This window comes from Loxodonta africana, chromosome 14 (assembly GCF_030014295.1).
Source record: "Loxodonta africana isolate mLoxAfr1 chromosome 14, mLoxAfr1.hap2, whole genome shotgun sequence".
Classification (NCBI taxonomy): domain Eukaryota; kingdom Metazoa; phylum Chordata; class Mammalia; order Proboscidea; family Elephantidae; genus Loxodonta; species Loxodonta africana.
In genome coordinates this window covers 87,084,226-87,109,991 of record NC_087355.1, presented here as the reverse complement: position 1 = coordinate 87,109,991, position 25,766 = coordinate 87,084,226, and the positions used below count along the sequence as shown (strand labels likewise).

The 25,766-nt window shown below is 46.0% G+C and overlaps 1 protein-coding gene across 1 annotated transcript in view; it reads left to right on the top strand.

Moving 5' to 3' along the window:
• The window catches only part of COL22A1 (collagen type XXII alpha 1 chain), a 301,234-nt gene that overhangs the window by 57,513 nt on the left and 217,955 nt on the right, over window positions 1–25,766 (top strand). Inside the window, exons 5-9 of the mRNA XM_064268112.1 lie at window positions 2,807–2,918; window positions 5,682–5,805; window positions 10,531–10,806; window positions 15,233–15,313; window positions 16,038–16,160. Of these exons, the coding sequence (XP_064124182.1) occupies window positions 2,807–2,918; window positions 5,682–5,805; window positions 10,531–10,806; window positions 15,233–15,313; window positions 16,038–16,160 (716 nt within the window). The remainder of the gene's footprint in view (window positions 1–2,806; window positions 2,919–5,681; window positions 5,806–10,530; window positions 10,807–15,232; window positions 15,314–16,037; window positions 16,161–25,766) is intronic.

Below are 25,766 nucleotides of genomic sequence, written 5' to 3'. Positions count from 1 at the left end.
AGCTGCAGCCTCTGTGGGCCCTGAGCGAGCCCACCACAGTGGACATCTGTGCAGGCGACATGGGTGCCTGGCCCTGGGGGAAACCCAGCATCTCCGGGAGGCGAATCATTCCTTGAGTGTCAGTTAAAAAGCATGGTTTCAGGTGAGGCTGGATGAACCCCCAAAACTAGTGCCCTGAGGTAGTCTTTAAACCTTAAACCTGTAATGTCCCCTGAAGTCTTCTTCAAACCAAACAATTTGATGTTGTTGTTAGGTGCCATGGGGTCGGTTCCGACTCATAGCAACCCTATGCACAACAGAACGAAAGGATAGTTTAGCTTAATTAGTTAAGGGTGTCTGCCTTGAGCATTGTGCTCTTTTAAGATCTATCTGTATGGGATGACTGGTGGCATAGTGGTTAGGTGCTGCTAACCAAGAGCTTGGCAGTTCAAATCTGTCAGGTGCTCCTTGGAAGCTCTATGGGGCAGTTCTACTCTGTCTATAGGGTTGCTATGAGTTGGAATAGACTCGACGGTGGGGGGTGGGAATGGGATCGAACTGACAACAGCAACTCGAAAAGCTGGATGAGAGGCTTGCGGGGGGGCCAGTGAGCTTATGCCAGTGGTGAAGGAACAATTTGGAAAAGGAGGGTGAGACTGGTTGTACCCCCTGAAGGATATAGTCAGTGTCACTGAACTTTACGTGTAGAAATTGTTGAATTGGTATGTGTTTTGCTGAATATGTTTTCACCAAAAAAAAAAAAAAAGAAGTCTTTAGGTACGCTGTTTCATCCAGAATGGCGCTTATGGTGCCTGTTTTGGGTCTGAAGGACCAAACACCATTTAACGTGATATCACACATTCTGTAATGAGTGAGACAGGAAGAGCTATTTAGAAATGACATAATGATGACTCTTAGCCTTTTTCCGAGCATTAGACAGGCTCTTGGCGGCAAGTGTCCAGGCAGGGCCCAGTCCAAAGTGTCACCAGGGAGGGCCTCAGTCCCAGCACAGCCCCCCTCTGCATGGAGCCCCTTCCAGGACCATCGCAGGCCTGATCCAGCACCTCTGTGGGGTGGCCTCCCCCCAGCAAGGCCACCCTTGCCTCCCCAGCCAGCGTCAGCCCCACCTGAGCCCTGCCCACTTATTCTGCACAGTCCTCAGCGTTGCCCAGAAGCGCCCCATGTGTCTGCACTGTGCATGTGTTTAGTTAGAGGCTGCCTATGGAGTCCCTGGGTGGTGCAATGGTTAATGCGCTCGGCTGCTACCCAGAGACACCTCAGAAGAAAGGTCTGGAGATCTACTTGTGAAAAGTCAGCCACTGAAAACCCTGTGGAGCACAGTTCTACTCTGACACACGTGGGGACACCATGAGTCAGAGTCTACCCGATGGCAACTTTTATTTTCACTTTACTGGCACTAAGGTCCTCGTTCCGAGAGCCTGGATTTTGCCTCCTGCATTGGTGCATCTGCAGTGATCTCACAGCGCTCGGCTCCCAAGAACGTGTGCTGAAAGAACAAACGAATCCTTGGGCAGAATTCAGTGGTAAAAGATGCTGTGACCACATGGGAGAGTAACAAGTGTAAAGTGATTGTGTTGCTCGCTGACTGTATGTCCAGGCACAGTATTTTTACATCATCTCATTTAGGCTTCGTAACAACCCCTTGAGGCACACACTAAACAATTCCCCTTTTAAAGATGAGCTGCTCACAGAGGTCAGGCAATCTGCTCAAAGTCACAGAGCCAGTCGATAAGGACTCATGGGAACCCCATGTGTGTCAGAGTAGAATTGCACCCCATAGAGTTTTCAGGAGCTAATGTTTTGGAAGTAGATTGCCAGTCCTTTCTTCCAAGGCATCTCTGGGTGGACTCAAACTTCCAGCCTCTCGATTAGCAGCTGAGTACGTTAACCATTTTATACCCAAAGACTTCTACCAGTGATGGGTATTTAGCCCTAGGTGATAAGTATTATTTCCCGCCTTCTTGGATCAAGATCCTCAGGCTCATATGGGTTATGTAACTCCCATAAAAAAAAAAAAAGAAAGGAAAAGAAAACTCGTTGCCGTCAAACTGATTCCGACTCATTGCTGTATGAACCACCAACCTTTAGGTTAGTAGGTCGCAAACAAACCATGGTGCCATACAAATATGTAACCGAGCTGGCTTTGAAGCCCCTACCCTCACCTGAACCTGAAGCACATGACCTTCCCATTACTCTGCGCTGCCGATGCACGTGAAGTCCGCCCGGGGTAAAAACAAAGCAAATCAGAGAAAACAAAATCGCCTTCCACTTCATGCAATATCTTGAGAACAGCTTGCTGCTCTCTGGTGTTTCTCTCTTTAAAATCATGCAGCATAAAATGTGCCAAACTCTGGTCCAAGCCAAATCCAGATTAATTGCAAAAATGTGGCTGTAGGAAATAAAGCTCTAAGTTGTCATTTTGCTTGTGGAGCCAGCCCAGGTGAGCCAAGTGTATGCACCTGGGTGCCTGGGACGCCGAGGCTCCCAGCAGCAGTCCCCCAGAGGTGACACCTTCCCTTTATTTGCCATATGCTTCACTATGACCAGGCACTTCGTGGCTGCTCATATTTCTCTGGAAAGCCCAGCGTCTGGGTTTCTCCTGCCCCTTTTCCTGGAATTAAAATGAAAGCTGTGTGGCTCATGCTTGCTGTTTGCATTTTCTCCCCAAATATGTATTTGGACAGGCTCCCTCTGCTTAAGCCCACATCCAGTCTCCCTGGGGCAGGACACCTTTGCACACACAGTGGATGCCTTTCCTTTGTCTTCCATACCAAACTCACCACCCCCCGCTCTTCTCTTTGGACAGGTTTTGACCTGATGGATTTGTTCAGTGTGAAGGAAATCTTGGGAAGGAGAGAGAATGGCGCCCACAGCTCCTATGTCCGGATGGGATCCTTCCCCGTGGTGCAGAGGACTGAGTGAGTGGTCACTTCTCACTCTGCACCTGTCGTGGACGTCCTGGGAAAGGGCAGGAAAGGGGCCATTCGGCCACGGATGCTCACTGAACACTGAGTAGGGCTTTCACCTGGCGCCTGGTAAGGTCCTTTCAGATGCAGCGGCTGAACTGCTGACCTGGGAATTCAATGAATGCAATAACGTGAGAACAGCTTTCTTCTCTCTGATGTTCCTCTCTTTAAAGTCATGAAACGTAAAACCTGCCTGACTTCAGTGCAAGCAAAATCCAGATGAATTGCAAAAATGTGGCTGCAGGAAACAAATGCCCTAAATAACCGTTTTGCTTTCCAGCTAGCGCTCAGAGCCTGGGTGCCCTCATTTATAGCACGAGGATAAGGAAGCCCTCTCCATAAGTTCTTTCAAGGAAGAAATGAGGTCATGCTCCTTAGCCCATTTGTTATTACTGACTTTATTGGGTCCTTGGCCCTAATACAGATTCCTGGGTGGTGAAATGGTTTGTGCTCAGCTACTAACCCAAAGGTTGGAGTTCACATCTACCCAGTGGGGCTGCGAAAGAAAGGCCTGGCAACCTACTTCTGTAAAGATTACAGCCATTGAAAACCCTATGGAGCACAGTTCCACCCTGGAACACATGGGACGGCCGTGAGTCAGAAATGACTCCATGGCAACTGGTTTGGGTTGGGTTTGGTCCTACTACACTCATCGCTCTGTTCGGACTTAGCATTAATCACTCATGCATCCATGCATTTCTCTATTAATTCATTGAATAATGAAAGTTCGTGGTATGTAGCACCCACTATGGACCAGTCTCTGCAGAACATGGCAGGCATAAACCAAAAAAATTAATCCTGTTGCCATCGAGTCAATTCTGACTCAAAGCGACTGTATAGGACAGAGTGGAACTGCCCCACAGGGTTTTCAAGGAGCGCCTGGTGGATTTGAACTGCCAGCCTTTTGGTTAGCAGCCGTAGCTTTTAACCACCATGCCACCAGGGTTTTTGTGGCAGGCATAGAAGCCCCCAACATTGTCTCGAGTTTTTAGCCAATGGAGTTCCTAGTGCCTGAATGTGGCCCTGGGTGAGATCAAGCTCAGACACTGAGCCTTCTCCCAGCGTGGGCCTGTGAACCGAGAATCAGACAGGACCAAGCTTCGCTCGCAGGTTCTGCAGCCAGACAAAGGGTCCCCGAGGATCTGAGATTCTGAGAACCAGAAATACAGCCGCCTCCCACTCCCTTCCTGGCTGTCTGGCCAGACAGATTCCATCTCCCCCAATGCTGAAGTTGATGCCACGTACAGTCCCTGAGTCAACCCCTCCGCCCCCAACAGGGCAGGGCTCAGCTCCTCCATGGCCAGGCTAGGCAGTTAAGGTGCCTGCATCTGGTGGTTAAGAGAAGAGCCCCCTGTTGAGAGCCTCCCCTCACCCACTTACCAGCCATACAGCACCCAGTTAACCTTCAGAGCCTGAGTGCTCTCATTTATGGCGCAAGGATAAGAATGCCTTGTTCAGAAGTTCTGGAGCGGAAGAAATGAGATAATGTATTAAAACTTAGGAGTAGATGGAGGGTTTTCTTGAGGAGATGGTGGTGTTACTGATGAAGACTCCCTGGGTAGTGCAAAGGGTTAACAGCTCAACCACTAAATGAAAGGTTTGAGAAAGGCCTGGCAACCTACTTTACCCATATCAGCCACTGAAAAGCCCTACTCTGACACACATGGGTTCTCCATGAGTTGCAGTCAACTGGTTGGTTCGTGCTGATGTGAAACGTGGTAGGAAGGCTCAGGTGTCTCTGTTCTCAATGCAGGTGAAGATGAAAGAGACAGCTGGTCAGAGAGTGCCCTGAGGAGTTAGAGAGGGACACCACCCTAGTCCCTGGAGGAGAAATTGCCTGTATACCAGAATAACCAAATTTGTTGCCAAGTTGATTTCAACTCACGGTGACCCCACATGTGTCAGAGTGGAGCTGTGCTCCATAGAGTTTTCAATGACTGTGATCTTTCAAAAGGAGATCACCAGGCCTTTCTTCCAAGGTGCCTATGGATGGATATGAACCATCAACCTTTTGGCTCATAGCTGAGCACTTAACTGTTTGCACCAAGTAGGGACTCCAGTCCTGCATAGGAGGACACAGCTTTCATTCCTGAATGTGAAAAGACAAGGATGGTTACAGCCTGTCTGGGTGGAGCGGCAGAGAGCTGAGGAAATGCCCACGTGAGGGGCTGGATTCATACGCTTGGCGGGAACCCAGGGCTTTGTGGAAAGTGGAGGGTGCTGTGGGGAGAGGGACGGAGAACCCAGCGGGGAAAGATATGTGGCCGTGTGGCCATGCTGGGAAGGAGTGGAGCAGGGAGAGGTGATAGTTGGGATACTCAGTGTACCCAGGACGGAGGGCCTCCTGGGCCCAGCAGAGGGCTTAGACGTGGTCCTGGGGAGTGGAAATCTCTCATTCGGCATTGATTTTGTCAGGAATGGAGATGGGAGCAGAAGCAAGATAGTTGGGAACAATCCATCTGGCCCACCGCAGAGGTAGACTGGAAGGTGCTGAGGGTAGGGGGACAGTAAGGGTCCACAGCGATGGTCTCCAAAGGGTCTTATTGAGACCCTGGTTGAAGGAAAAGGTGGTGAGGGCCGGGACTCAAAGCGGAGTTTAGAAACATTAGGAAGTGAGATTGCAGGGCTCTACAGCCAGTGGGATGTACAGGGTACTTCACCAGCCCCCTGCTCTCCTCGCCTAGCCTGGTGTTGTCTGTCTCGGGTTTCTTCCAGGGATGTGTTCCCACAAGGCTTGCCTGACGAGTACGCCTTTGTCACAACTTTCCGGTTCCGGAAAACATCTCGGAAAGAAGACTGGTATATCTGGCAGGTCATCGACCAGTATGGCATTCCCCAGGTGAGGAAATTCCCCAGGTGAGAGCATTCCCAGGTGAGGGAATCCCCCAGATGAGGGCATTCCCAGGCGATGGCATTTCCCACATGAGGGCATTCTCCAGGTGAGCATTCCCCAGGTGAGAAGATTCCCCAGGCGATCATTCCTCAGGTGAGGACAGCATTATTCTCACAGGGGACAGCATCACTCGCCATGTTTTCTGCATGAGCCTTTGCCCTGGGCCCAGAGCTTAGGGGTCAGTGTGTGACCCCTAAGAGAGACCCAGGTTCTTTACTAAAGTTAATCAAATGCCAGGCACTGTGGGAGGAATGAAGAAGACCTAGTCCCTCCTCAGGGACTCTCAGCCTCACCAGGGAGGTGGCATCCAGGTCTGCTGTCCTATGACCCAAGCACTACCGGCAATGTGATTGACCCAGCTTCATTATGTAGTAGAATAACTGGCTCAGAGTCAGGTTATCCCGGGTTCAAACCTTGTCTGTACCCCTTTCTTGCTATGTGCCCTGAGACAAGTGGGTTTATCTTTCTGTGTCTTGATTTCCTTACCTGTAAAATGGAAAACAGAATGCCTGCCATCAATGGTTGGTGGAGGGATCCATTGCAGCGGTGTCTGTGAAGTATCTAGAGCAGTGCCTGGTACATGAGTTGAATTGTGCCCCCCCCAAAAGAAACGCAGAAGTCCTAATCCTGTACTCGCAAATATGACCCTGTTTGGAAACAGGGGTTTTCTTTGTTGTCTTAATGATGCCATGCCAGAATAGGGTGGGTCCTAAACCTAATCCCTTCTGAGTGATGTCTTATAAAAAGAGCAGGATAGACAGAGACACAGACATGGGAAAGAAAGATGCCATGTGAGGATCCATCTACAAGCCAAGAACACCAAGACATGCCCGGGCTACAGAAGCTGAATCTTCTGTAGAGAGAAGACTCTTCCCCTAGAGATGGCACAGAAAGAGCACGGCTCTGCCGATGCCCAGGAGTCAAACTTCTAGCCTCCAAAACTGTGAGACAATAAATTTACAGTCTTTAAAGCCTCGTGCTATTTCTGTTATGGCAGCCCTAAGTAACTGAAACATACAATGAAGATTTTGTCAAGAGTAGTTCCTTCTTCTGAAACTCTTCAGTTTTCCCTGGGCTGAAACTCAGAACCCTGTCCTGCATCCACCTCTGGTGTGCTCTGGCTTTTAGCTCCCAAGGTGAACAACCGTCAACAGCACACAGCTGAATCTGAAAATCAAAGCTGTCAACACAGTCTGTTGGTTTGAGTTGAAAGCATCACAACTTTTTCTGTTCTCTGCCAAATCTAAATCCCCTTGTTCTTAGAGTTCATGGACCAACCACATCTTTGTCTGCCATGGACTTTTATCTCCTCCTGGAAAATGAGCTATGTGAGGACCTGTCTTGTCTTCAGCTGGAAGATACGATGTTTTCATCTGGGGTTGAAATGAAATAAGAAATGTGCTCATGCCTTTGGACTCCAGCACCCATACTCATGGATGGCTATTTGAGAGAGCAAGCACCTCCAAAACTGAACTCTCTCTTCTTCAGTTAAAGCTAGACCCTGGTACTGAAGGCATTGAATTATCACCACTTATATCACGTAGTATGAGCTAGGGATTGCTCCCAGCGCTTTACAAATCCTTTAGTCCTCTGAGCAACCTCATGAGCAGGTTCTACTGTTTCCTTATGAAGGAGGAAACTGAGCCATGGGGAGGTTAAGAAATTTTCCTAATTACATAAGTGGTCAAAGGGAGAGTAGGAATTTGAATCAAGGCAGTCAAGCTCCTGAGTCCATGCTTTTAATCCCCTTCTGCCCATCAGGTGGTCCTGCTGATGGATTTTTCGGTAGCATCCCTGGCCAGCCTGAGAAGCATATTTTCAGGTCTGACTGCCCGGTGTCCTGATTTCGTAAGTGTGGGAGGCCGACAGGAGGAGATCAGATTCTCTCCAGGGTCCACTTTCTGGAGAGCAGGCAGCTCCTCATGTTACTTATCCACCTCCGTCTCCGGTTACACAGGTCTTCATCTCCACTTTCTCAGGGTCTGGTTTGGTGGGACTGGGAGCCTGCCATGACATTCCTGTGGGGTGAGTGGCACCACCCCCTCAGACTGGGTTCTCTTCTTTCGTGGTGCAGGGCTGTGCCGACTCCCTGTCTTCCATGTCTGCCTGCTCACCTCCTTCTGCCGGAATGAGCAGTGATTGGGATACCACAGAGCCGGGTGGTGGTTGAGTCGGCCTCCAACACATCACACTCATTTTCGAAGGGGCAGCTGGCAATTCAATTTCATCAAACAAGCCTTGGTTGAGTGCTATTCACTGGAGATGTGAATGGCTACTTCCATGCCTCGGGGGAATACCATCTAGACACAAGAAAAGTAGATACGGATCTTCAAGATTTTGGTCAATCACATCCCCACACACTCTCTCAGTGACTGTAGATCACAAAGCCTTTTCAGATCCATGACTTCATTTGATACTTGCAGCCACTCTCTGAAGTTGGCATATTCCCCATTTGTCATTTGGGGAAACTGAGGGGCATTCGCTCCTTCCCAACATGATCAAGGAACAAAAAGGAGTTGGTGTGACAGAACAGAGTGCGTATGTGTGTATGTTGAGGAGAATGGTGAGACTTCAGGTGTATCGACTGAACTCTGTCCTAAAAATATGTATTGTAAATCCTACCCTTGTGCGTGTGGGTGCCTTGTCCTGCGCCTTCCTCACAATCGTTGCTATGTTTGAGCCTGTTGCAGCAACGGCAGCAATTGTTGCAGGATCAAACAACATTTCCTTCTGTTGTACATGGGGTCTCTAGGAGTCGGAAGTGACTCGACAGCACCCAACAACAACATGTCTGTGGCTATATAGACAGTTCCTGAATTACGAGCATCCCACTTAAGTACAACCCGTAGTTATAAAGCAACCCTTGTAAAGCCTATTGTATTAAAAATTTGAGGTACATACAGTGGTTCCTAAGAACAAACAGCACTACCTTGCAATGTGCATCATAGCAATTGTGAAACTGGGGGAAATCATCAGATTCTGGATGTATTTTGAAAATTGAACCAAAACAACTGACTGAAGGGTCTGGGCTGTGGCATGCCTTCCCCGCGGCAGTCTAGCTTAATGTTGGCAGAGACAGACTCTGCTGCGGGCTGCCTTGCCTTGCTCTGCACCATGCTAGAAGAGGTAGGACCACTGAAAATAGAACGGGTAGGGACATTGACAAGGAAGGGGTGTCCTCATGAAGCTCCCAAGTCAATTTGGGGCACACAGCTGAAACACAGCAAAATCATTTTTCAAGAAATAGGAGACCATGTTTAATCATGGATATATTAGATTGTATCACAGACCATAAGAAAGACAGAGGTTCATAGGTTCTGCTTTTTTTTTTTTTTTTTTACCCTATGCATAACATCGGGCCGTGGTGGCAGAGTGGTTAAGAGCTTGGCTGCTAACCAAAAGATCAGTGGTCGGAATCCACCAGCCTCTCCTTGGAAACCATGTGGGGAGGTTCTACTCTATTCTGTAGGATCGCTATGAGTCGGAATCGACCTGACGGCCACGGGTTTGGTGTTTTTGGTTTATACATAGCATACCAGTAGGCAACGCAATTAAAAAACAAAAAAACAATCCTGAGTCCCCCACCCCCACCCCTGTTGTATGGCCCAGAAAGAGAGGCCAGAAGACCTGGGTTGGGTTATAAACACTGTAGTTGATTCCCTGCATGGCCGTGGGTGCCTTTCTTCAACCTCAGGGCCTCTCATTCATTCATTCATTCATTCATTCATTCATTCATCCACTCATTCATTCATTCAGTCATTTATGTGGTAACATTTTTCTGAGTACAGCTGTATGCTGTGTGTGTCCTGGTCACCGAGGTTAAGAGAGACAAAGCACATGCTATGGGCTGGGGCAGGGCTGACAACAAACAAGTGAGCAAAGGATATGAATGACATCGTTTCAGATTGGATGCAGTGCTACGAAAAACTAAACCAACATGTCTGCCATGTGAGAGAGGATCGCTGGGTCAGAATCTAATTGTATGTGTTTGTCAGGACAAGTTTTCGGATTTACTTGCATAATTTATTATAGGCTAATATTCAGAAGAGTGCCTCGCATATTAAGTAATATTAAGTGTTTTACATATTTATCAACTCACTGAATCCACATAACCACTTTATGGGGTAGGTGTTACCATCGGCCACGTTTTATAATTGAGGAAACAGCACAGAGAGGTTAAATAAACTTCCAAGGTCACATAGCCCATACGTGATTTATTGGTCCAGGTGTGGGCAGGCAGCAGGCTGCCCACTAGACTCACCCACACCATCAAGGGTCATCTCCTTTACTTAAAGTCAGCTGATTGTAGATGTTGACCATATCTACAAAATGCCTTCACAGCAACTTCTAGACTAGTGTTTGACCCAACCCCTGGACACCACTGCCTAGCCATCAGAGAGGTGAGGTTGTGGCCCCCGGATCAATGTAAGTCCAATTGTTCATTTAATAACGTGCTTAGAACAACCTACAAGGTAGATATTATAACCACCATTGTCCCAAGGAGGAAACTGAGGCTCAGAGCTGAGTAGGAATTTGCTCAGTGGTCATGTGTTTGGTAAGAGTCAGAGGCAGGATCTGAACTTGGGTCTGTCTAACTCTGAATAACCCCCCATACCTCCTCTTCCCGCATCCCAAAAAGCTCAGCTGTCTCTGGTCCTCCCTCCCCCCCAGGTCTCGATCCGGCTGGACGGGGAGAACAAGGCGGTGGAGTACAATGCTGTGGGCGTCATGGAGGACGCTGTCAGGGTGGTCTTCCGAGGGCCCTGGGTCAGTGACATCTTTGACCGTGACTGGCACAAGATGGCCCTCAGCATCCAAGGCCAGAACGTGACCCTCTACATTGACTGTGCACTGGTGCAGACGCTGCCCATTGAGGCCAGGGAGAACATCGACATCCAGGGGAAGACAGTGATTGGCAAGCGCCTCTACGACAGCGTGCCCATTGATGTGAGTACCAGCCGGCCTTCTGCAGCCTCCTGAGGCCACCAGGAGAGACCTCGGGACAGGGACAGGTTACTCAGTAAGCAAGGCACGCGCAGGCTTACTTGTGCCTACTTACTAGACTGTAGTGCACAATTTTACCTGTCCATATCTTCGATGTGGTGAAACCCATGTGAAATTGTTCACTAGAGATTAGTAAGTAAACACGATTAAGCCCATGGGTACCTTGCTTACTAGTTAATCCGCCTCTGCCTCAGGAGCTAGCCACCCCCCTGGCCCCCACATCTGCCTGCATCATTTTTCAAGGTATCACCTCGGGATGTCTTAAAAGGGAGGGTCACAATTTAGAACTTACCTTGGCGAAACCCAAACACACCACCACTCACTCAGTAATTCCTCCTTCCTTCCTTTCCCTCTCTCGATCTCATTCTCTCCCTCCCTCCCTCCCTCCTTTCTTTCTTTTTATTTTTCATTTAATTATCCAGTCATTCACTGCGTGTATATTGAACACCTACTATGTGCTCAGCACTGGGGACACAGCACCCACAAAGGAGAGCAAGACTGACATGGTCCTGGCTTCTCAAATTACTTTAGAGAAAGATAGCTCCCAAGTCTTGGAAATGTGATGTATATACAGGAACATAGGTAGGTAGGTAGGTAGATAGACAGATAGATTAGATAGATAGACAGGTAGTTGTTCTTAGTTGTCATACAGTCGATTTCGATTCATGGCAACGCCTTGTGTGCAGAGTAGAATTGCTCTGTAGGGTTTTCAAGGCTGCGACCTTTTGGAAGAAGATCACCAGGCATCTCTGGTGGGTTCGAAACACTGACTCCTTGGGTCGTAGCCGAGAGTTTAACTGTTTGTGTCACCAGGGACTCTAGATAGATCATTAACAGATAGTTAGATCAAATTTCCTGTACATTTCAATAGTTTTTTTTTTCTCTTCTTTTCTGTTTGTAGGAAATTTGGGAAATATATGAAAAATTAATGAAAAATGTCCTTATTGCACCAACCAATGATAACAACTACTACTAATTCTGGAAATGTCCTTCCATCTCTGTTCCTTCAGTATTCTTTTTTTGTTCTTTCTCTTTCCTCCCAACTTCTTCTGTTCTCTATCTCTTATTTCTTTCTTGTCCTCTAGAAATACATAGCTGTACACACAGAGACATAAACCGTAATTGTGATCACACACACACAAATTACACTGTAGTCACCCTTCTCTGCCGTGCCCAGGTGCCTCCCACCCCCCAGAAACAACAGGAATCATGATTTGGGGATAGCTCATCCCAAAACCATTTCTTACATTTTTATTTCCATATGTGCACACCCACAACCAAATACAGTCTTGTTGGATGTATGCCGAGTTTTGAAATCTATGTAAATGATATTGTTCCGTATCTATAGCTAAATTTGACTTTTTTTTTTAACTGAAAATTGTGGGTTTAAGCTTTTATTCCTTCTTTTAGCTGCGTTTTCTGTATTCCTTCTCCTGTCATGGGCATTTAGATTGTCTCCAATGTCTCACTGTCACAATCAGAACAGCCTCAGGCTTTGAACGTGAGGCAACAGGAGTAACACCTGCCCTGGGGCCTGAGGTGGAGAGAACTTGCAAGCATTCCTCAGGGGTCTGTGCCCTTAGGTTTAATGATGAGCTCTGACTCTTGGAGACCTCCTGTATAACAAAAGGAAACATTGCCTAGTCCTGGCACCATCTTCATGATCATTGGTCTGTTTGAGCCCATCATTGCAGCTTTTAACATATTGATGGTGTTGTTATGCGACTTCCTCAAGTCAATTCCGTCACAGTGACCCTAGAGGACAGAGTAGAACTGCCCCATAGGGTTTCCAAGGAGTGGCTGGTGGATTCAAGTTGCTGACCTTTTGGTTAACAGCCAAGCTCTTAACAACTGCGCCCCTAGGGCTCCAAACATATTGATAGGTTTTAATTTTTTGTTGTTTTGCCAACCTGATGGGCATCCTGTGGTATTTTATAGTGGTTTTCATCCACGTGGGGGAGTAGGAACCTGAGAATAGCTCACTGCTGTGGGACAGGGATGCAAGGGAAGCCTCAGGTGACCTTAGGTGACTCAGTGGGCACCTACCGATGGGTCTCTGTCGCTGAGCTGTGGGAAGGGCAGGAGAGCAGCCTGGGGACAGAAGGAGACTCCAACCCGTGGGGTGTGGAGGGTGTTTGTGGGTGCAGAGGCCCTGGGCAGCCAGGGCTCAGAGCCGGAGCTTGCCGGGAGGCAGACCTGAGGTTCTGAGGCCCCCTACTCTGTCTTTCCCCCGAGTCCTTTAGCCTTCTCTCCCCATTTCCTGCTTCTTTACCCCAAACGACCCTGAACCATGCAGGCCTCTGAACCCCAAATCCTAGAGAATGGGTTTGCAGGGCTGAGAGGCCATCGCCTGCAGGGACCCTGAGGGAATCAGTCCCTAGCTCTGGGGCATCTCCTGGCTGGTCCTAGTCTGGGCCCCCACAGCCTGCACCAGCTCCTTCAGTTAATTAACCTCCTATCCTGGCCCTAGCAGAGCACACACAGAGCAGCCTCCTTCACAGCAGGCTTCCTAGCTGACAGCCTGGGTCCTGGATCGTGTCAGCTCCCTGCCTTGCCGCTCTTGTCCCAGCTCGCCCCAAAGCCACGATGTAGGCTTTTCAGTAAAGAGGCATCACAGAGAGACAAGGACACTGGGGTCCGACCAGGAAAAACGGGGGGCTGGCTGCTGTTTTCCTCCACCTCGTTAGTTTTGTGGGGCGAGCCCAGCCCCTCGAAGTCTCTGAGCAGTGAGCATGTGCGTAATAACAGCAGACACCAGAATAGCACTTTCTCTGTGCTGGGTGGAGTTCCTGGGTAGAGCAAATGGTTAACACGCTCCACTGCTGAGGTTGACGGTTCAAATCCATCCAGAGGTACCTTGGAAGAAAGGTCTGGCAATCTACTTCTAAAAAATCTGCCATCGAAAATTCTGTGGAGCAGAGTTCTACTCTGATACACTTGGGGTCGCCACGAGTCAGAGTCGACTTGATGGCTACTTTTTTGTTTTTCAATGTGCTATGTACTGTGTTCCAAGTAGTTTATGTATGTTCACTCATTTAAGCCACATTACAGCCCTGTGAGGTCATTTAGCCTGATTGTTCTCATTTAGTAAGGATATTCAGGCTCAGAGAGATCAGATAACCTGCTCAGTGTTGCAAAATTATAAGTGGGAGCGCGGGCTTCACAGTCTGTTTTTAAGTTCTGAGCTTCGCTGAGAGGCCGAAACGCTGGGGCTTTGTCCTGCCCCACTCGTGCATCTCATCAGCTCACTGGGCCCTTTTTACCTGCGGTGTGGGGTCTGAGGACCCTGCTGGGTCCCTCTCTCCCCTCCTTTTTCCCACCAATATTAATTGAGTGTCTACCTGGTACCAAACACCAGGGAATCCCAGAGCCTCTGGCTTTTGGCTGAGGAAGAGGAGGAAGAGGGAGAATAAGGTGGCTGGGGGCATGGTGGGGTTTCAGGCTGTGGGAAAGGGGCCCCCCAGCTCCCAGGCTTTCTCACCTCATTTTGGAGAGCCTCTGCCCACTCCACCCAGTTCCCAGGCCAGTTCCGTTCTGTCCCCCACGCCTCTGCCTCCTCCTTCGTCACTACTGTCCCTGCAGCCCTGCCAAATGGGCCAGCTGCTTCGGGTGTGTGTCTGCTAATGAGGAACGCAGGACTGCCTCTGTGAAATAGGCCTTGTTCAAAGTCCAGATTTTGCATTTCAGCCATTTCTCCAGTTTCTGGCCTGTTGTCCCTACAGGAAGTAAAACAGACGACAAGTGGAATTGTCCTTTCCGCTGAGCAAAGTCAGGGGGCAAGGGGTTAGTCTTAGAGGGATGTTTGATAAAATCAGGAGGCTGATGTCAAACAGTTGGCCAGCTGCCTTGTGTGTCGGGCTGAGGGACTCCTGGGTCAGACACAGGCCAGGGAAGGGTGTTGGGAGGTGCAAGGTCAGGGACACTGAGGTCAGTGTCCCGTAAAGGAATCATCCCTTCATCCATTGATTCTACTCATCCTCTCTGTGATAGGTAGCCATTCATTCACTCGTCCATTCCACCACGGCTCTGGAAGGGCCCTAAATAAACACAGTCACAGAGAAAGCGGAGGGAAGAGGGTGGTGTCTGCACGTGGCGCACTCAGGGCTGCAGTACACACGGAGGAGAATACAGCCGTGCACTTGAACGTGTGCCACTGACCCCTTTGCCCTCGGCCTCCTTGCCTGCAGAAGGGGGCACAAGCGGATGATGTTTAGGCCTCTCTAAAGTTCGGGGAGTGGGCTCAGAGAAGGCAGTGGCCATAGCGTCAGACCAGGAGGTACCAAGGACGAAGTGGGCCGGACCCCTGTGCCTGCAGGCTCCTGGTCCCGAAGTCCCTAAAACTCAATCTCTGCCTGGCTTTTTTCCCCAGTTCGACTTGCAGCGCATTGTGATTTACTGCGACTCGCGGCACGCAGAGCTGGAGACCTGCTGTGACATCCCCACCGGTCCGGTGAGCAAAGGCATTTACGAGGGAATGGGAGAAATGGGTGTGTGGGCTTGGCAAGGCTGTCAGGGTGTAGGAATGTGGGGTGCAGGCCGAGGGACCGCAGCATCCGAATGTGGTCTGAGTAAAGCCTGTGAGCATCACCAGGGATCCACTTCCTGATCAAATAGGGCATGTGTTGCAGAGAGGCAGGCAGGTCCTGTGGGTCAGTGAGACCCAGAAGCTGCCGGGGAGCAAACAGGCCCAGTTCTAGGGAGCCCTGGAGGCAGGACCATTAGTGCTGCATTGCAGAAGGGGGGTGAGGGGTGCTCTGGGCTGGTCACTAGCAAGATGGGAGAAGGCGGCACGTGGTCAGGACATGGGGTTTGCCTCCTTTGTCCCCTGCCCTCATGCAAATTTCTGCTTCTCCTTGTCCTCACTATCTAGCTACTTTCAGTAGTCTGTCCCTCACCAACCTCCTTGACCAAGCCCTAGCTCCACAGCTTACTTGAAAGATGGGGACAGTAATGGAGCCTTCTTCATAGAGTTGAAGGATTAAATCCATGTAAAATACTTGGCCTTGTACCCAGGACACAGTAAACGCTCCATACATGTGGCCTATATCATGACTGCTATAGTATGCAGGCACATAGCAAGTGGTAGCCATGGTTCCCTTCTGCCCACGTGTGCCCCCTGCTGGAGTGAGGTTGCTGAGTGAAGCCACATTCTGACCCACTGGGCTTTTTTCTAGTGCCAGGTGACCGTCGTGACAGAGCCTCCACCTCCACCCCCACCCCAGCGGCCTCCCACCTCTGGAAGTGAACAGATTGGGTTTTTGAAGACCATCAACTGCTCCTGCCCAGCCGGAGAAAAGGTACTTCCGAAGTCTACCCTGAGCTCCCAGCCTAGGGCCCCAGAGCTGAGCAGGGCAGGGCTGGTCAAAAGGATCACTTCTGGTCCTGTAATGATGGTGAGATTTTCCAATCATGCACCTGGCCTCCCAGGGCAGGGTGGCAGAAGGCTCTCTCAATGACTTTGGGATCAGAGCACCGTTCTTGCTTCTTTTTTGGGGGGGGAGGGGGATTTTCTTTTTTTTTTTTTTTATAATTTTTATTGTGCTTTAAGTGCAAGTTTACAGATCAAGTCAGTCTGTCACACAAAAACCCATATACACCTTGCTACACACTCCTAATTACTCTCCCCCTAATGAGACAGCCCGCTCTCTCCCTCCACTTTCTCTTTTTGTGTCCATTTCTCCAGCTTCTAACCCCCTCTACCCTCTCATCTCCCCTCAAGGCAGGAGATGCCAACATAGTCTCAAGCGTCCACCTCATCCAAGAAGCTCACTCCTCACGAGCATCCCTCTCCAAACCATTGTCCAGTCCAATCCATGTCTAAAGAGTTGGCTTCGGGAATGGTTCCTGTCCTGGTCTAACAGAGTGTCTGGGGGCCGTGACCACTGGGGTTCTTCTAGTCTCAGTCAGACCATTAAGCCTGGTCTTTTTAAGAGAATTTGGGGTCTGAATCCCACTGCTCTCCTGCTCCCGCAGGGGTTCTCTGTTGTGTTCCCTGTCAGGGCAGTCATCAGTCGTAGCCGGGCGCCATCTAGATCTTCTGGTCTCAGGATGATGTAGTCTCTGGTTCATGTGGCCCTTTCTGTCTTTGGGGCTCGTAATCACCTTGTGTCCTTGGTGTTCTTCATTCTCCTTTGATCCAGGTGGGTTGAGACCAATTGATGCATCTTAGACGGCTGCTTGCTAGCGTTTAAGACCCCAGACGCCACTCTTCAAAGTGGGATGCAGAATGTTTTCTTAATAGATTTTATTATGCCAGTTGACTTAGATGTCCCCTGAAACCATGGTCCCCAAGCCCCTGCCCCTGATACATTGGCCTTTGAAGCATTCAGTTTATTCTGGAAACTTCTTTGCCCATTCTTGCTTCTTAAGGCTCTTGATTGATTTGTACACACATTAGGAGGGGCCAGACTCAGAGCTGGCTTTCATCAGTGTTTTCCTGAAGTGAATAGTGTGCCTTAGCTAGGTTTTCCTGCCTCCTACTTGTATTGTCTCCACTCAGGTGCAACTAAACCTAGATTTGGTTTCAGAATAAGGCTTAGCATGGGTCCATGAACGAGGGGCTGGACATGCTCTGTGGGAACACACCCCACCCCTCTCTCCTCTGTGACTCACTTAATTCATTGTCCTCTATAATCTAACTATATCTGAGTACAGTTTTATGCATTTTGTAATTTAAAAAGGTGGTGTATTTCTGTGCTCACACCAGTACCACCATACATCAGCCTAGATTAAATTTCTTATTGTGTGCCTGAGGCCTTCATTTGTTCTCTGTCTGCAGTAGCTCTTGATAAGAGAAAAAAGGAAAAGTTCTCCACTATTTGAGCCGAAGGAAGATAAACAAATACACAGGGATGACAAAAGCAGAACTGTGCTGCTGAAGATACCCATGAAGTTCTGCAGGACTTATAGCCCCTGAGAGGGGTGAAATTGTGTCCCCCAAAATATATATATGTTGAAATTCTAACCCATGGTGCCTGTGAATATGACCATTTTTTAAAATAATTTTTATTGTGCTTTAAGTGAAAGTTTACAAATCAAGTCAGTCTCTCACATAAAAACTTATATACACCTTGCTACACACTCCCAATTACTCTCCCCCTAATGAGACAGCCTCCTCCCTCCTTCCACTCTCTCTTTTCCTGTCCATTTGCCAACTTCTAACCCCCTCTACCCTCCCATCTCCCCTCCAGGCAGGAGATGCCAACATAGTCTCAAGTGTCCACCTGATCCAAGTAGCTCACTCCTCACCAGCATCCCTCTCCAACCCATTGTCCAGTCCAATCCATGTCTGAAGAGTTGGCTTCGGGAATGGTCCCTGTCCTGGGCCAACAGAAGGTCTGGGGGCCATGACCACCAGGATCCTTCTAGCCTTAGTCAGACCATTAAGTCTGGTCTTTTTATGAGAATTTGAGGTCTGCATCCCACTGCTCTCCTGCTTCCTCAGGGCTTCTCTGTTGTGTTCCCTGTCAGGGCAGTCATCGGTTGTAGCCAGGCACCATCTAGTTCTTCTGGTCTCAGGATGATGTAGTCGCTGGTTCATGTGGCCCTTTCTGTCTCTTGGGCTCATAATTGCCTTGTGTCCTTGGTGTTCTTCATTCTCCTTTGATCCAGGTGGGTTGAGACTCATTGATGCATCTTAAATGGCCGCTTGCTAGCGTTTAAGAACCCAGACGCCACTCTTCAAAGTGGGATGCAGAATGTTTTCTTAACAGATTTTATTATGCCAATTGACTTAGATGTCCCCTGAAACCATTGTCCCCATACGCCTTCCCCTGCTTCATTGACCTTTGAAGCATTCAGTTTATTCAGGGAACTTCTTTGCTTTTGGTTTAGTCCAGTTATGCTGACCTTCCCTGTATTGAGTGTTGTCCTTTTCTTCACCTAAAGTAGTTCTTATCTACTATCTAATTAGTAAATACCCCTCTCCCACCCTCCCTCCCTCCCTACCTCATAACCACAAAAGAATGTGTTCTTCTCAGTTTATTTCTCAAGATCTTATAATAGTGGTCTTATACTATATTTGTCCTTTTGCAACTGACTAATTTCATTCAGCATGCCTTCCAGATTCCTCCATGTTATGAAATGTTTCACAGATTCATCACTGTTCTTTATCGATGCATAGTATTCCATTGTGTGAATATACCATAATTTATCCATTCATCCGTTCATGGGAACCTTGGTTGCTTCCAGCTTTTTGCTATTGTAAACAGTGCTGCAATAAACATGGGTGTGCATATATCCGTTCGTGTAAAGGCTCTTATTTCTCTAGGATATATTCTGAGAAGTGAGATTGCTGGGTCGTATGGTAGTTCTATTTCTAGCTTTTTAAGGAAGTGCTAAATCGATTTCCAAAGTGGCTGTACCATTTTACATTTCCACCAGCAGTGTATAAGTGTTCTAATCTCTCCACAGCCTCTCCAACATTTATTCTTTTGTGTTTTTTGGATTAATGCCAGCCTTGTTGGAGTGAGATGAAATCTCATTGTAGTTTTGATTTGCATTTCTCTAATGGCTAATGATCGAGAGTATTTCCTCCTGAATGTCTTCTTTAGTGAAGTGCCTGTTCATATCCTTTGCTCATTTTTTAATTAGGTTGTTTGTCTTTTTGTGGTTGAGTTTTAGCAGAATCATGTAGATTTTAGAGATCAGGCGCTGGTCAGAGATGTCGTAGCTGAAATTTTTTTCCCAGTCTGTAGGTGGTCTTTTTACTCTTTTGGTAAAGTCTTTAGATGAGCATAGGTGTTTGATTTTTGGGAGCTCCCAGTTATCTGGTTTCTCTTTGGCATTTTTGGTAATGTTTTGTATTCTGTTTATGCCTTCCATTAGGGCTCCTAAGGTTGTCCCTATTTTTTATTCAAGATCTTTATCATTTTAGACTTTATGTTTATGTCTTTGATCCATTTGGAGTTAGTTTTTGTGCATGGTGTGAGGTATGGGTCCTGTTTCATTTTTTTGCAGATAGATATCCAGTTATGCCAGCACCATTTGTTAAAAAGACTATCTTTTCCCCAATTAACAGACACTGGGCCTTTGTCAAATATCAGCTGCTCATATGCGGATGGATTTATATCTGGATTCTCAATTCTGTTCCATTGTTCTGTGTCTGTTGTTTTACTCATACCAGGCTGTTTTGACTACTGTGGCTGTATAATAGGTTCTAAAATCAGGTAAAATGAGGCCTCCTGCTTTGTTCTTCTTTTTCAGTAATGCTTTACTTATGTGGGGCTTCTTTCCCTTCCATATGAAGTTGGTGATTTGTTTCTCCATCTCATTAAAAAATGTTGTTGGAATTTGGATCAGAAGTGCATTGTGTATATAGATGGCTTTTGGTAGAATAGATATTTTCACAATGTTAATTCTTCCTATCCATGAGCAAGGCATGTTTTTCCACTTATGTAGGTCCCTTTTGGTTTCTTGCAGTAGTACCTCATCGATTTCTTTGTATAGGTCTTTTACAATTTTGGTAAAATTTATTCCTAAGTATTTTATCTTCTTGGGGGCTACTGTGAATGGTATTGATTTGGTGATTTCCTCTTCAATGTTCTTTTTGTTGGTGTAGAGGAATCCAACTGATTTTTGTGTGTTTATCTTGTATCCTGATACCCTGCTGAACTCTTCTATTAGTCTCAGTAGTTTTCTGGAGGATTCCTTAGGGTTTTCTGTGTATAAGATCATGTCGTCTGCACACAGAGATAATTTTACTTCTTCCTTGCCAATCTGGATGCCCTTTATTTCTTTGTCTAGCCTAATTGCTCTGGCTAGGACCTCTAGCACAATGTTGAATAAGAGTGGTGATAAAGGGCATCCTCGTCTGGTTCCCATTCTCAAGGGAAATACTTTCAGGCTCTCTCCATTTAGGATGATGTTGGCTGTTGGCTTTGTATATATGCCCTTTATTATGCTGAGGAATTTTCCTTCTATTCCTATTTTGCTGAGAGTTTTTATCATGAATGGGTGTTGGACTTTGTAAAATGCCTTTTCTGCATCAATCGATAAGATCATGTGGTTTTTGTCTTTTGTTTTATTTCTATGGTGGATTACATTAATTGTTTTTCTAATATTAAACCAGCCTTGCATACCTGGTGTAAATCCCACTTGGTCATGGTGAATTATTTTTTTGATATGTTGTTGAATTCTATTGGCTAGAATTTTGTTGAGGATTTTTGCATCTAAGTTAATGATGGATATAGGTCTCTAATTTTCTTTTTTTTATGGTGTCTTTAGCCGGTTTTGGTATCAGGGGTATGGTGGCTTCATAGAATGAGTTAGGGAGTATTCCATCCTCTTCTATGCTTTGAAATACCTTTAGTAGTAGTGGTGTTAACTGTTCTCTGAAAGTTTGGTAGAACTCTGCAGTTAAGCTGTTAGGGCCAGGGCTTTTTTTTGTAGGGAGTTTTTTGATTACCTTTTCAATCTCTTTTTTTGTTATGGGTCTGTTTAGTTGTTCTACTTCTGATTGTGTTAGTTTAGGTAGGTAGTGTGTTTCTAGGAATTCATCCATTTCTTCTAGGTTTTCAAATTTGTTAGAGCACAGTTTTTCGTAGTAATTTGATATGATTCTTTTAATTTCAATTGGGTTTGTTGTGATATGGCCCATCTCATTTCTTATTCGTGTTATTTGTTTCCTTTCCTGTATTTCTTTAGTCAGTCTAGCCAGTGGTTTATCAATTTCGTTAATTTTTTCAAAGAACCAGCTTTTGGCTTTGTTAATTCTTTCCATTGTTTTTCTGTTCTCTAATTCATTTAATTCTGCTCTAATTTTTATTATTTGTTTTCTTCCGGTGCCTGATGGATTCTTTTGTTGCTCTCGTTCTATTTGTTCAAGTTGTAGGGACAGTTCTCTGATTTTGGCTCTTTCTTCTTTATGTATGTGTGCATTTATTTATATAAACTGACCTCTGAGCACTGCTTTCGCTGTGCCACAAAGGTGTTGATAAGAAGTGTTTTCAGTCTCATTGCATTCTATGAATTTCCTTATTCTTTTCTTAAAGTCTTCTATAACCCAGTCTTTTTTGAGCAGGGTATTGTTCAGTTTCCAAGTATTGGATTTCTCTTCCCTGCTTTTTCTGTTATTAATTTCTACTTTTATGGCCTTATGGTCTGAGAAGATGCTTTATAATATTTTGATGTTTTGGATTCTGCAAAGGTTTGTTTTATGACTTAATATGTGATCGATTCTAGAGAATGTTCCATGTGCACTAGAGAAAAAAGTATACTTTGCAGCTGTTGGGTGGAGTGTTCTGTATAAGTCTGTGAGGTCAAGTTGGTTGATTGTAGCAATTAGGTCTTCCGTGTCTCTATTGAGCTTCTTATTGGATGTCCTATCCTTCACCAAAAGTGGTGTGTTGGAGTCTCCTAGTATAATTGTGGAGGTGTCTATCTCACTTTTCAATTCTGTTAAAGTTTGTTTTATGTATCTTGGAGCCCTGTCATTGGATGAATAAATATTTAATATGGTTATATCTTTCTGGTAAATTGTCCCTTTAATCATTATGTAATGTCCTTCTTTATCCTTTCTGGTGGGTTTAACTTTAGAGTCTATTTTGTCAGAAATTAATATTGCCACTCCTGCTCTTTTTTGATTGTTGTTTGCTTGATATATTTTTTCCATCTTTTGAGTTTTAGTTTATTTGTGTGTCTAAGTCTAAGGTGTGTCTCTTGTAGGCAGCATATAGATGGATCTTGTTTTTTAATCCATTCTGCCACTCTCTGTCTCCTTATTGGTGCACTTAGTCCATTTACATTCAGCGTAATTATAGATAAGTATGAGTTTAGTGCTGTCATTTTGATGCCTTTTTTTGTGTGTTGTTGACAATTTCATTTTTCCACTTGTTTGTGCTGAGAAGTTTTTCTTTGTAAATTGTTTGTTCCTCATTTATAGTAGTTGAATTTATTTTTGCTGAGTCATTATGTTTATGTTGGTTTTTATTTTGACGTATGGAATTGTTAGACCTCTTTGTGGTCACCTTAATATTTACCCCTATTTTTCTAAGTAAAAACTTAACTTTCATTGCCCTATATCGCCTTGGTTTCCTCTCCATATGGGAAATCTATGCCTCCTGTATTAATGCCTCTTTTTTGATTATTGTAATCTTTTACATAATGACATCAATGATTCCCTGTTTTGATCATGTTTTTTAAAATTAATATTATTTTATTTTTGTGATTTCCCTATCTGAGTTGATATCAGGATGTTCTGTTCTGTGACGTTGTGTTGTCTTGGTGTCTGACATTATTGATTTTCTGACCAAAGAAATTCCTTTGGTAATTCTTGTAGCTTCAGTTTGGTTTTTGCAGATTCTCTAAGCTTGTGTTTATCTGTAAATGTCTTAATTTCACCTTCGTATTTGAGAGAGAGTTTTGCTGGATATATGATTCTTGGCTGGCAGTTTTTCTCCTTCAGTGCTCTATATATGTCATCCCATTGCCTTCTTGCATGCATGGGTTATGCCAAGTAGTCTGAACTTGTTCTTATTGATTCGCCTTTGTAGGTGACTTTTCGTTTATCCCTGGCTGCTTTTAAAATTTTCTCTTTATCTTTGGTTTTGGTGAGTTTGATGATAATTTGTCTTGGTGATTTTCTTTTGGAATCTATCTCATATGGGGTTTGATGAGCATCTTGGATAGATATCCTTTCATCTTTCATAATGTCAGGGAAGTTTTCTGCCAACAGATCTTCAACTATTCTCTCTGTATTTTTCTGTTATCCCTCCCTGTTCTGAAACTCCAATCACCCTCAAGTTATTCTTCTTGATAGAGTCCCACATGATTTTTAGGGTTTCTTCATTTTTTTTAATTCTTTTATCTGATTTTTCTTCAACTTTTTTTTTTATATTGATGTCAATCACCTTATCCTCCAACTCCTCAACTCTGCATTCCAATTCCTCATTTCTGCTCCTCTGACTTCCTATTGTGTTGTCTAATTCTGTAATTTTATTGTTAATCTTTTGGATTTCTGAATGCTGTCTCTCTATGGATTCTTGCAGCTTATTAATTTTTTCACTAGGTTCTTGAATAATCTTGATTTCTTCAACTGCTTTATCAGTGTGTTCCTTGGCTTTTTCTGTAGATTGCCTTATTTCTGAGGTCATCCCTGATGTTTTGAAGCATTCTGTGTATTAGTTTTTTATATTCTCCATCTGACAATTCCAGGGATGTATCTTTATCTGGGAAAGATTTTGATTCTTTGATTTGGGGGTTTGTAGAAGCAATCGTTATGATTTGATATCGACTGCTGTCTCCAAGCCATCTACAAGATATTTTAATGATTTCTTTTATATTTGCTCACTGAGTCTTATCTTCTTGTTTTGTTTTGTTTCAATACACCCAAATGGGCTACTAGATTGTGCTGTCTTGATTGTTGTAGCCTTTGAATCACTTATGTCCTGTTACCAGCTGGTCTGAGCTGTTACCAGGTATATGAGCCTATGAGTCCATTCACTATTCTTGAATAGAATTAGCTTAGGTGTCCTGATAGTGGGTCACCTGATAGTGTGTGGTGTAGGCTGTCACCTATTAACTTAGAGGAGTAGTGGTGATGGTTGTATGCACCAGATTCTAACAGTGGCTGGGGGTCACACTCCAAGAAGGGCAGAATGCTGACAGCCTTTCCCCACATGCCAGTGAGGTAGGAGTGTCTCTAGTCTCTAGAGCACTCTGGTGGGTGGGCTCTGCAGCTGCACCTTAGGCACCCAATGCTTGTACCTCTAAAGGTTGGTAGATGTCCTATCCTCAGACCCCTTTAGCAGATGGCTAGGTGGTGTGGGTGGAGCTTCAGGCCTCAGTTCCCTGCTGTGGATCTGTTTAATAGGTAGAGAGGTATCAGACCTCCAAAACTTGCCTTTCCCACTGCTCAGCTAAAACAATTATGGTCAGATCTCTATCAGAATTGCCTTTGCATTATAATAGCCACCTGGTTCCCTGTAGGGATGAAAGCCAGAGACTGTGGATCTCTTATGCATGGCTGAAGCTGGTTCTGTATTATTATTCCAGTTTAGGGAAGTCAGGGAAGGATTTTTCCTCCCATTGTTAATAGCTGCTTTTCTCAGGCCAGGAAAATGGGTTAGAAAAGAAAACAAAACAAAACAAAAAAACCACAGAGCACTTCACTCCCTAGCCCAGAGAATTCCAATGTTAATGAAGCCAGCTGGGGCAGGGAGGGGAGGGATCAGATAGATAGAAGAGAGTAGAGTGGCAAGATAGACAAAGTTACTTATCTTGTTTGGTGAGGACTGTTTTATCTGAGATTCCAGAGGGGTGTGTAGTTTGAGTGCACTGGCTGGGTCGAGATTGCCCCAGAGGGTTAGGACTGCATACCATGCTTGAGCTGTCTCATGAAGACATGATCAGCCCCTCTGCGTTTCGTCCAAAGCCCAGTGCCAAGGTCTCCTGGCTGGGACGCTGCACTCCAGGATCTGAAACCAGTCACTCCTTCCCCATGGTTTCCCGTTCTTCTGTCAGCCACGTCAGTGTGCAGCCTGTGTGCACTGGCTGGGTCCCCACCGAGGTTACTCCAGGGGGTTAAGGCTGCATCCTGTGCTTGCCCCCTCCCAGTAAGCTGCAATCAGCCCCACGACTCAGGCTCTAGGGAACCACAAGGGCTCAAGGCTGCGGTGCAGCACGCTGGCTCTGGAAGTGGTCGCCGCTTCAGCACGCAGCTTTTAGCTCTCATGCCACTCAGGTCAACTCCTTAGTTCTGTGTTTGATGGTCAGGGTTCTTAGATTGTCATGTATGTAATCGATTCACTTGTTTTTTCAAGTCCTTGTTGCAAGAGTGATCAGTGAACGCTTCTACCTAGTCAGCTGTCTTGGTCCCCGAATATGACCTTATTTTGAAAGAGGATATTTGTTTGTAAATAGGATCTTTGAAGGTGACATTAGTTAATGTGAGATCATGCAGGAGT